Source organism: Dipodomys ordii, unplaced genomic scaffold, assembly GCF_000151885.1.
Source record: "Dipodomys ordii isolate 6190 unplaced genomic scaffold, Dord_2.0 Scaffold79, whole genome shotgun sequence".
In the NCBI taxonomy this organism is placed as follows: Eukaryota; Metazoa; Chordata; class Mammalia; order Rodentia; family Heteromyidae; genus Dipodomys; species Dipodomys ordii.
The window spans coordinates 6801608-6814113 of record NW_012267295.1 but is presented as its reverse complement, the minus strand read 5'-3'; the positions used below and the strand labels follow the sequence as shown (position 1 = coordinate 6814113).

General features: G+C 42.6%; 1 protein-coding gene across 1 annotated transcript in view; it reads right to left on the bottom strand.

Annotated features, from left to right (window-relative positions):
• Nucleotides 1–12506, bottom strand: part of Large (like-glycosyltransferase) — a 458307-nt gene that overhangs the window by 85995 nt on the left and 359806 nt on the right. Inside the window, exon 7 of the mRNA XM_013024905.1 lies at nucleotides 12089–12193. Coding sequence (XP_012880359.1) covers nucleotides 12089–12193 — 105 coding nt within the window. The remainder of the gene's footprint in view (nucleotides 1–12088; nucleotides 12194–12506) is intronic.

Below are 12506 nucleotides of genomic sequence, written 5' to 3'. Positions count from 1 at the left end.
GATTGTTTCCAACATATTTAAAAGATGATTTCTTTGTTGCTTTGTATGTCCCTCCCCCATATAAGCCCTGCTTTCACTGTATTTGATGTTGATATAATTTGTGGAGGGGAAGGGAAAAAACAAACTGTTTAAACAGGGTTACAGGTGTACCCATTACAACAATGAGATGTACAAGACGTTATGTTGAAAACCAAACTTTACAACTTTGCTGTGGTGGGGGGGTTGGGGGGTAGGGGGAAGGGATGGTATGGGGAAGGGATGGTATGGGGAAACAAAGGAGGAGGCAACAATGCTTGATAAGAAATGTACTCACTATCTTGACCATATAATTGTAACCTCTATTTATGTTATTTTCACAATTAAAAAAAAGCCAAAAAAAAGTGCATCAGTTAGTTGGCTAACAAAAATATTGTTCTCTACAGTGGCTGTGCTATAGTCCCATGAACAGTCTATCAGGCTTTCTTATCAAAAGTGAAATAAGCTAAGTATAAAGCATCTAAACAATTTCACTTACATGATTCATCTAAATACTGTATATATATATATATATATATATATATATATATAAATATAATTATTCTACTTAAATAATTTTCCGGAATACTATGTATCTAATGTATAGATATAAATCAATCTATAAATTACTCTCTACACACACACACACACACACACACACACACACACACACACACACACATTTCTTTTACCAGTCCAGGGCTTCAACTTAAGGCCTCACATTCGCTCAGCTTGCTTGTTCACAGCTGATGTTCTACAACTTGAGCCATGCCTCCAGGCTGGCCTTCATTTATTAACTGATTGGAAAGGACTCTCACAGACATTTCTGCCTGGGCTGGCTTTGAGCTGGGATCTTCCAGCCTTTAGCCTTCTGACAAACTCTGGTTATAGATATGAGTCACCTATACCTTGTTCTAATTTAAAAATACTTTTTTAAATTTATATACTTAATTTTTTTTGTCAGACATGGGACTTGAACTCAGGGACAGGTGATGTCCCTGAGGTTTTTTTTTTTTTTTTTCCACTCAAAGCTAGAGCTTTATCACTTTGAGCCACAGCACTACTGCCAGTTTTCTGATGGTTAACTGCAGATGAGTCTCATGAACTTTTCTGCAGATTTCAACCTCTTGAGTAGTTTAGGATTACAAGCATGAGCCACCGGCACCCAGCCATTTGATTAAAAAAAATATTTCCTAAAACAAGAAGAACAGGCCTTCATTAACAGGTGGGAGCTAGAGTCCAGTACACTGTTGCATTTCTGCACTGTCTTTTACAACAAACATGAATCTCGATTGCTAAATGCTTTTTTCCTAAAAGGCATTTATTTTTCTAAGATATTATTCTGGCAGCAATCTATAGTCAGATTCACCAATATCTGGTAAAGTCTACATTGGAACTTTAAGGTATCCAATCACTGTTTTTCTCTTTTTTTCCCCCTCTCTCCTGCCCACCTGCCCTTTCTTCTCTCCCTTTCTTTTTAGTGCCTGGGATTGAATCCAGGCCCTGCATATGGCAAGCAAGTGCTATACATCCTCAGTTACATCCTCAGCCTTTGTTTTTATTTTCAGACTAGATCTTGCTAAGTTACCCAGGTTGGCCTTGAGCTTTCAATCCTCCTGGAATTAAAGGAGTGCTATGTTATTCACAAAGCCAGATTTTAAATGCCTACCATGTACCATACTATGGACACTTGAATGCATATACTTTGAACAGATGCCTTGCAATACCTCCACTTACCCCTGAAAGGCTCTGACAGAGGTGTTCTGACCTGGGGCTTTGGGAAACTGCTCACTGCCCTCTGAGACATCAAGTCCCAGAGAGCCCCCATTAATGCGTGGGTGTCAGCCACATTGCCAAATGGCAAGTTTCCTTCTTTTGGAGGTTAAATGACATTTCAGAGTCTACAAGAAAGTACATTTTCTTTTTATCAACTGTAAATGGACATTTGAGTTATTTATCTAACTTAGCTATTGTAGGTAAATAGTGCTGCACTAAAGGTATGAGGAAAATCTATCTCTTTACTCTAATTTCAGTTCTTTTGAATCCATATGCACAGAATTGGGACTGCTGGATCACATGTAGTTCTGTAGTTAATTGTCCCTCACAGGGGCTGTGCTATGCTCCATTCCCGGGAACAGTATATAAGCGGTCCATTATGCCAAATGAAGTAAGCCAATCACAGGAGGACAAACACTGCTTGATTCCATTCATCTTGAAGTGTCTAAAATAGTTCAACTCACAGAAGCACAGAATAGAATAATTGTTGTCAGGGTAGGGGAAAATGGAGAATTATTTCTCAATGGATAAAAAGTTTCTGCTATGTAGGATGAGCTAAGTTCTGGAAATCCATTATACAACACAGTGCCTATAGTTAACCACAACCACAAAAGAGTGTGCAGCAAATAAATGCTCAGGCAGAAAGGAGGAGGGACAGCTGTAGTGCAGTGCAGAATGGCTGAAGACACACTGAGAGTAAATGAATAGCAAGTTGCTAAATAGGGGACTACATGACGAGGACTCCGACTCTGGTTCAGATGCGTAGGAAAGTCTAGAGCTCTATGGAAATAAGGAAAGGCTATAGCAGTATTTTCTCATATTTTCTATGATCTGAATGCCTGTATCCTCAAATCTGTAAGTGAAACTCCAACCTCTGAAAGCAATGGCTATTAGGGTTTGGGGCCTTTGGGAGATGATTATGTCTTGAAGGTAAAGCACTCATGAATGAAATTATTGCTCTTATCAGAGGCCTCAAAATGCCAGCTTATTCCTTTCACTATGGGAAGACACATGTGGAAGGAGCCACCCATAAACCAGAAAGCAGGCATTCCCCAGACACTGGCTCTACTGACTTTCCAGCCTCTGGAATTAGGACAAATACATTTCTGTTGTTTCTAAGCTACTCAGCTCATGGTGTTATATTGGAATGTGGATGGATTAAGACAACATTAGTTTCCTCTCAATTCACAGGAGAGAACATAGGGCATAGAGCGGTGGATTACCACACTTCTACAGATTTGGCCACACCATTTCACCAGAGATAGCTGCAGGTGAGGCCCGGATCAGTTGGAATTTTGCTTTAGTATTTGGTGTTTTTTTCTGCTTTGTCTTCCTTCTATTCAACATGCAGCAGCCTTTTGACTTCTTTAACAGGAAGACCATGAAACTCTGTGGTTAGAGTTACCCAGGACATCGAATCACTCATAAGAATGAATGATCAGGGGAAAAGACCTCTCTGAGAGACACTGGGTAGCAGACTTCCTGCACTTAAGGTCAGACTCTGGAAGCGGTATATTAAAAACATTCTCTGGGGCCAGCAGTCCAGGAAGGAGGAAGCAATCAATGGAGAACAACTCTTCTGGAACAGAGGCTTTGGTCTGGGAGGGAAGAGAGGGCAGGGAGACATCTTGACATCTTTTCAGGATGCAGCTGCAAAAACTCTTTAGCTGTTTAGTTTAATTAGAGGGCTGACGAGAGGGGGAACTCTTGCTTGGCTGCTTTGTGAGGAGAGTTGAGAGGACCTAGTGAAGCTGAAGGGCACGAGCTGGGTTCAGTGCCCTGGGCCTGCCCAGGGGTGCTCCACATAGCGTTAGCTGCCATAGGCTACAGTCGGAGCCTGGAAAGATGAGAACTTGCCTCTGAGACAAGACATAAATAAAGACAAAAAAAAATGAAGACAAGGAGATGGTGGGTGTGGAGGGGAAGTATATTGTTTTAGATTTCAGAGTTTAGAGTTCAGACCTAAGACCATCGGTTCACCCACCTCACTGTTAATCTAGCAGGTGTCTCCCATGGCACCCAGACTCCTGTTCTACACTATACCAAGAGCCTCATCTACCATACACTGAGTGCTTACTGTGTGCCAGGCATTTTCTATCCATACAATCCTTCCAGAAACTGAGTTTGAATTAATATCTCCATCTTACCTCCCACCAAAAAAAAAAAAAGGAAAAAAAAAGGATGGAGGGATTTTCTCCACGTCATTCAATGAGCCATTAATATCCACGGTGGACCCAGAGCTTGGGATCCTCCCAGCCCCCACTTTGTGCACTGACTCTTCAAGTTGTACCTTTCTTATACCAGTTCTTACCAAGGCCCCCACCTTCCCTTCCTTCAGATCCTGAGCTCAAATACCATTTTTTTCAGAGACCCTCCTTTGAAAAAACAGTCCTTTCTAGCAGTTTTCAATTTCCTTAGCACATCATGTTATATCAGAGTTTTTGTCATTCTAGGTAGTACTGACATTTTAAGCTACATGAGTCTTTCCCGTGGAGTATCTTGTGTTCTGTAGGATGTTTAGCACCATCTCTGGCCTCTACCCACTACACACCAAACAAGCTCCTTAGTCGTGACAAGAAAATGTCTCCAGAGATTGCCAACGTCATTCACATAATAACATTTCCCACGGGACTCCTGTGAGAAATGGGACTGTCTTCAAAATATCTTCTTCCAAACTTATTTCTTTTACTCAGTACCTTATGCTTAATGCCTAATTTATGCCAGGCAGGATTCTAGGTATAAGAGATAGAACAGTGAAAATTACTAGATAAAATTACTACTCTGGAGGAGCTTATAACTGCATGAAAGAGGCAGAAAAGCCAAAAGAAAATCTGCAAAATCATGGAAGGTACAATGGTATTTAATGCTACAGGCAGAGATGAGGGTAGCAAGAAAGTTGCAGTTGGGTGAGTGGAAAGGCTCATGCTTTTCAATAGGTGGGTTTACATGACAGCCCCGAAACCAGGGTGGCTGAAGCTGAGTGAATGGGGGGAGCTAAGAGGAGACATTACAGGAATACAGGAGGAAGACAGTTCCTCTCCCACAATCACAAGGAACCCTCCCTGTGAATATGACATCTCCAGGATGCAGACAGGTACTTGGCACATTGCAAAAGCATGCTACGTATCTAACCAGTGAATGAGCTCAGGCCTGGCCAGCCTGGGGGAAGACAGTGATCAGCCCAAACACCTCAAGTGGATCAAAGACAGCTAACAATCAAGATGTCAAGAAACCTTGATAGTCTAGCCCCATTTGTGAACCTCTGGTATTAAGGGGAAAGGAAGTGCTAATATCCAACACAGTTCTTTGACCCAGATGCTCCCCTAGAAATTGAAAACAATACCTAAATCTCTGCAGACACTAACTCAGTAAGGTTGGTACACGCATAGTCTTGATAGGCTAAACTGAGAAAAGGCTGCTCATTGCTCACTGCTCATTGCTATCAGGTGGACCAGGGCCTGGGATCAACTTCAGAACATACGCAATACTGACTCTTAGTAGGACAAAAGAGAATGATGAGCTATAGGAGCACAGGAGACCAGTACTATAAGAGGCCTGACATCCTGCCTTCCCTTAAAGGATACAGGCAACTACTATAGTAGGTGAGTGTAAATCCTTTATATTCATGTATTAAACATACTATATTATCCCATGTGTTTTCCCCAACAATGCACTGTAGGTTAACAGTCCAACCAGCCCCATCTCACATAGGAATGAACTGGGGCTCAGATATAAGTGACATGCAGAAATTGGCAAGGGAACTAGGACTGTTGAGACCACAAAAGAGAAGGCTCAGTTGTATTGTTTGTTCTCTCTTATAGATTGAAGGGATTCAGACTGAAGCAATAGATGGATTGTGTGAACCAACAAGGCAGAATAAGGCCAGAGAAGGATATGGTTCAGGATACAGAGATGAACAAGCTTTGAGTAAGGACACAGATGTAAAGGCTGTGGAGAGAAGCAGCCCCAGTACGGCTAAGCAGACATCTAGCTGGATGAACACTCCCTGTGAGCAGCGAACATTACCTTATTTACAAGTGACAACCTTAAGGAAGACCTTGAATCCACAGTGGCTTTGCACTTGTGGAGCCTGAGCTCCACAAACGGACTCAATGACCTTCGAGGAGGCTGGTATATCATCCTGGCAGTCCAGCCAATTTGGATGGCCAGTACCCCATTTTCACCACTTGTACTCCTTACAGTGAAGACCATTCTATAGGGAATTAAAGTAGACAAGTTTATCTATCTACTTCATTAAGGTGCTTGGTATAAGCAAGCCCTGATACTTTACATATTGAAGTAAATATTATTTTATGACTAATTTATTTTTCTTTCTTCACTGTATTATAGTTAGGGCATTACACTGATTTTGTTAAAAATTATATTTGTAGCCAGGAGCTGGTGGCTCATGTCTATAATCCTAGCTACTCAAGAGGCTGAGATCTGAGGATTACAGTTCAAGACTATCTTGGGCAGGAAAGCCTGTAAGACTCTCATTTCCAATTAACCACCACAAAGCCAGAAGTGAAGCTGTAGCTCAAGTTGTAGAGCATAAAAGTTAAGGGACAGTGCCAAGGCCCTGACTTCAAGCCTAGTACCAGCATACACACAAAAAATATATTTGCAGATAGCATAAGATATGTAAAACTTGAATTTTTCTCTAGGACTGTAAAAAAGGCACTCAAAAACATGTTATAAAAATGGGCCAGGCCGTTGACAAAATGAAAAGAAGGCATTTTTACTATTTCTATGGGAGACCCTTTGCTAAGAACTAAAATCAAGTCTAACAAAATGATACAGAGATTGCCCAAATTGGATAAAACTCACCAAAGATATAAAATATATACTCTAGGCTCAACAAATCTACTAGATGCACAGAATAGGAGTGTTAGAGGGAGTTTTTCTGTTAAACCCAAGTTCAATTTATGTGTGAAGAGCAATGTAGCAGAAAAAGTTTAAGAGGAGATAAGGCACAGGTTCTTAAACTCCAAAGCCCTAGAATCACACAGGGAGCATGTTTAAAATAATAGCTTCCCAGCAGTCTGGTCCTAATTCCCCCTCCCTGGTGAAGGAATGAAGATGACATGGTAAACATGCATCTTGAGTGATTCAGACAGTGGCCTGGGCTGTAATTCAGCCACCCAGACCATGGCATGTCTGACACAACAGCTTGAACTGAGTAAGACAGCATCTATGTCCTTACTGCGGAGTGTGGGGATGAATATCTTCAGTACAAAACAGGGTAGATGTGTCTACTTAATGTGTCAGGAAAGGCAAGCAGCTTCTAATGGGGTTATTCTACAAACCCCTTCTGAATATTTTGGGCAAACAGCCTGGGATACAGAGCTTAAACGAAGAAATTCCTTATCCTCATTATTAGAATTCCCTGTTTTCTCCCTAAGTCTGGGATCAAGTGAAAGTGTGAAATGCTTGCTTCTCTGTTTAGCAGCTTCCTTGACTTTCGGACTTTATAGGACCTGTAGTATGCCAATATGCATCCTTGTGAATCTCTAAGAGAGGATGTGAACTTCCCTGTTCACCATTTTTAAACATGCACTGATATCTCTTGCCATGCCTTCTGGGATTAGCTTAGGAAATGCTGGCCCAGGGTTACTGCAGGGCTTCTGTTCAGCTCTGAATCTCAATTATGGGAGAGGCTCATGTCATACTAAATTTATCAGTGTCTATGCAAATGCTTCTGTTTTGAAGGAAGCTGTTTGGTAACACTCATTTACCCTAACCTTGTCAGAATGATAGCTTTTTAGTAGTATGTACTAAATAAATCAATGAGTGAACTATATTCAAGTCTAATGACCTTGGATGCAATTATTACAGATTGCAACAACCCATTTGCAATGATTTTTCAAAGCATGAAGAAATTTGAATTTTTGGTAGAAGACACAATTAAGGCTCAAACACGGGCTGAGACTTGTTCAGGATCTTGGAATGCTGGAATCCAGAGGCAGAGGCCAGGATTGAGTTCTGACTCACACTACTGCTCATCCCGCTAGAGCTATGAGTTTTGTAGTTCTTTGGCAAGTTGCCCACCATTTTCTTCTTTTGAATCCCTGCCAGGGATTCCACCGTAGAGTCTGCCTTTATCGCCCATCACTTCCCATGTATGCACAGCCCAGAGTCTGCTCCAGCCTCAGAGGTGAGCCAGTCCTTGAATGTCCCAATTTTGTAGTTCTACAGATAGGGATTTCCAGAGAAGTTTTTCTCCTTCTCTCAGGAGGACCGGGTTTCCATCTGCCTGTCTCTGGCCTAATTTGAGGACTGAAAGGAACTGTTTTTAAAAGCACAGCCTCATTTTTAAAAGCCCTTCTTCTTTGGAGGACACACCTTCTCCCTGAGTAACCTTTGGGATCCTATGCAAGCAAACCTCCCTGTAAACTTGAACTTTCCATCTTCTTTCTACTGGCCTGGCATCCCTCACTTCATCCTTTACTGTTCTTAGCCCTCCTTCCTTTCTTGTCTTTGATGGATATTCATCCATCAGTATATGAGATGACGTGTTGAATCTTAACGAGCCCATCCAATTCTTGTATGTGTGTATATGTTTTCTTTTCTTTTTCTTTTTGAAAGCCCTTCCGACAGCTAAATGCTGGGTGAATGATAGCTTCTTGCACCTAGGCTGACACGTGGACAGAGTGGTTGGAAACAGACAACTTCCGTGCAAGGATGTGGGAGGTGCTGTTTAATCCACCTGAATAGTTACGAGCACTGTGTTGGGACCTGCCTGGACATTCACAGCTGTTCTGGCTCAGTTAACTTTATTTGGATGGAAATACATTGTAAACTGTTCCAGTAAGAAGAGAAGGGAGATGAAAGCAGACTTTCCTATTTTTTTAAGGTCCTCGGGGCTTTGTAAAAGCAGACTGATAAGTGGGAACTTGGCTGGGTCTTCTAAGGAGAATCTCTACATCACCAGGTAATTGTAGGAATGAAGTCTCATGCATGCTAAGCTGCTTGGGAAGAGGTCTGGTGCATAACAGGTACATTTCATGAGCACAGCTGAATCCGAATTATTCAGAAGAAATAAAAACTACAACCAACTTTCAAAACATAATAGATGAGGAAGCCCAGGTTCACTGCACTGGGTAAGCCTGCCAGACAGAGTTTAAAAAACAATAGGTCTTGGAGACAGATTTCCTAACCTAGGTATCTCATGCTTTTTCTGGGGATTTTTCAAAGTACAACACAGGAAACACAAACTAAGATGGATTTCTTTTTCCTAAAATAATATGAAAAGCTTTTACTAAGTAGGGAAAAGGCACTGTATGATAGATATTTGGGTAAATGAAACACTGACCTGGGGGCTTGTTTGACCTTTGCAAATCCCAGTGAATCATGTATCTACTATTTTTTTTTAAATCAAATAACTAGTAGAAAGATACGAGGTGCCAAATACTAAGATGTACTGAGTACTTGTTTTATGCTAGGCTAGACTTCTTAAGCAAGTGTCCCTGTTAGTCAGTGATTCTTAGATAATAGAGTATTGCCATCCCATTAAAGGTCAAAGGAGGTGAAACTACATGGTTAAGCTCATATAGCTGCAGTTCCAGCCTTGATGTGCTAAAATTCACCCAGGGGCTTTGGTGGAGAGACCCTTTTGGGAGTCTGGAAATGGCTGGGATGTAGGGTGACGGTTTCTTTACACCAAACTCTCCATCCATGAGACTCTACAATAACAAATTCTCGTCGTAAAAGCCACTGCATTTCAATGCCATATCAACACTCTCTTCATGATCATTTGGTGTCACTGATTTCCCAGTGGACGTATTACTTGTAACTGGGCTTTCCCCAATCTTCTCTGCCCTTTAAGTACCAGCACAGAAGGAAGAAACCCACTGCCAGGGCCTATCAGGTGGGAGCTGAAATGGCTTAAATCCTGGTTTGTCTCCTGCCTTTGCATTCTGTAGCAAACACAGAGAGGTGGGAGAGGATATGCCATTTTGACTATAATAAATTCTCCAGTGGGACATGCTGTCTTTCTCCCGGTAAGCCTGGATTGATGACCAATGAGTTTTGTTTTATGCAGATAACTGTGACCTTTATACTGCATCCTCAAGGCAGGGCAGTATATTTCCATGTGACATTTTCTATCACCATATGTTTCAAGGGACAGGGAATAAAAGTGCAGACCAGGGTTTCTCTGAGATTTCTCTGCTCCCATCCAACAAACATGGGAGTCTCTGGCTGTATAGAAATTTGGAAGTCAATGTGACATAGAGAGATGATTTTCTTCCCAAAGGAAAGTTCACGGAGCCCTCTCTTTGGACAACAGTAGGGTGGGCTCACTCAGGGTCCAACCTTAAATGAACTGAGCAAACAGCTGCTTGGTAAGCTGGCTGAGTATGCCATGTTTTGTCAGAGCAGGATCTTATATTCTGCTCCAGAAACATCCTAGAAACTTCCTGTAGGGCAGACTTCCTGGGCTCCCTCACAGCCCAACCAGATTCTTCAAGAACAGGACTCAAGGTTCTTAATTTTAAAAAATTATGCCTAGAACATATGCCTAGAACATATGCCTAGAACCCCAGCACTTGGGAGGCAGAGGCAGGAGGACCACGGGTTTGAAGCCAGCCTGAGCAAAACAATCCAAAGCAAAAAGTCTTTGACACTGAAACCACTAAAGCATAAGTAAGGACGGTGAGTAGTTAATGGCTCAGGCTCTTCTACTTATTAAGGTTGCAGCCTTGATATCTTTGAGCACTAGATTCCTCTTGTGTAAAATACAGATAAGCATAACATCTGCCTCCTGGGTTCAGTGTGAGGATCAGATGAGATTAACACCTTTAAAGAAGCCGGCACAGTGCCTGTCTAATAATACCTACTTAGTATGTAGAGGCCCTGCTTACCTGTTAACTGGAATGTTTAAATACTTCCCTCCCTGCTACTAAAGAGTTGCTGCTCTATCCGTCCTCAGTTCCTTCACCTTCCTGACCCCTCACAGGGACTCCTCACACTTGCCTACTATCCAGCACAGTGTGGGGGGGGGTGGGAAGGGAGGGGCTCTTGGAGAAGCTGTGGGTCTGGGAGGGGATGGTGGCTACTACTCTTTGGTATGCCTAGGAGGTTTTACAGAGAGCCCTACAGGCTTGATGCTATAGCAACTGTCAGTTAGGGAACAATGCCCAACTCCAAGAATGGCCTTCAATATAGGGCTCCCTGACTGTGACCTCTGGCTGCTCAAGGCATGATACTGGGCTTTCTTTCCTTGTCCTCCAGTTTTGACCTCTATTCTGACCCCACCTCTGAAAGCTGATATCCTTTGTGGTTTCTGCAATCTGAACCATCAGCTCTCAGAGATGATTTTTTTTGGCTGTTGTCACTAGGATTGGCCTTAGACTCTAGGGTCAGGTGATGCTGTTCTGAGACACTTGCCCCAACCCAACACACCTGCTGGTCTCCGATGCTGGTAGCAGCTCTTCCTTGCCTCACTCAAACCACTGTTTCCTGAGCTCTACTGCTATGGACAAAGACTAAGTCTGCATCCTTTGAGGGCAGGAAACCGCAATGAGGATGGAAGGGAAGTGAGAAGAATCCAGAGGTTACGTTGCACATAGACATTATTCATTCTATGAGCTGGTATGTCTGACACATAGCGTGGGCCTTTATGCCTAGTCATCATTCAGATGGTTGTTGAATAAAGGATGGTTGAATGAATGATACCAAAAGAGGAGAGAGAATATTGCGGTTAGGTAACAAGGTAGAATTAACAATTTCACACATGCTATTGGAGAATTGTGCTATCTGCTAGGTGCATGGTGTGGTGTACTTTTTGAACACAGGGAAAGGTACATGATATACTTTTGCCAACCAGCTATGAGCAGGAGTTTAAAGAGCTATGACTTCTGCTTCTTTCTCAGCTCATACATGGAAGTATGTGGCAAGATGAATCCTTATACCTGCAGCAAAGACCCCGGTATACCTAAAATATACATGAGATGAGACAGAGAAAAATTTATGTTTTGAAGAAATTTAGGTCTTGGGGGCGTTTGTTATCCGTCTATGTTAAATAGTTAAGGAACTTACAGAGCAGATTGGCAAACAATTCAGTAGGCCTCTGGCTAAAGGCTTTCTGGTGGAATGTCCAGACTGCCAAGACCAAGTTGCTATCCTGCCTGCAGCTGTGGGAAAGGAACGGAGGCTCACCTGCCCATGTACTGTCCACTGACAGTAACCAGGTGGTATCCAGGTGGTCTATGTATCGCTGTGATGTCCCCTCCCTGAAGGAACACTGAGTACTTTATCACCTTTTGTAACCCCTGCCCACACCAGTCTTACGGTTTACCTGTGTTGTAGCCCCTTCCAAGGGCTGGCCATGGGCGGTGATTTTTCCACAGGTTTCCAAGGTACCAGTCACTCTGGTTCTCTACCAAGCCCAGCACCTGCTGACCTGTGAAGAAGAGAACACAGATGTTTTAGAAGTTGAAGCTGAGGCTTCAGGCCAGGGAGTATACAGGATGTAATCATGGCAAATCAGGGTGACAACAGCTTGCAATCACTGGGAGCTTTAAGTATAAGATTCAGGCCATAATACAGGTGGACCCATTGTAACAATGAGATGTACAAGTTGTTATGTCGAAAAAACGAACTTTACAACTTTGGTGGTGGGGGGGAGGAGGGTTCGGTGAGGGGGTAGGGGGAGGATGGGATGGGAAGGGGAAACAAAGGAGGAGGCTACAATGCTTGATAAGAAATGTACTCAT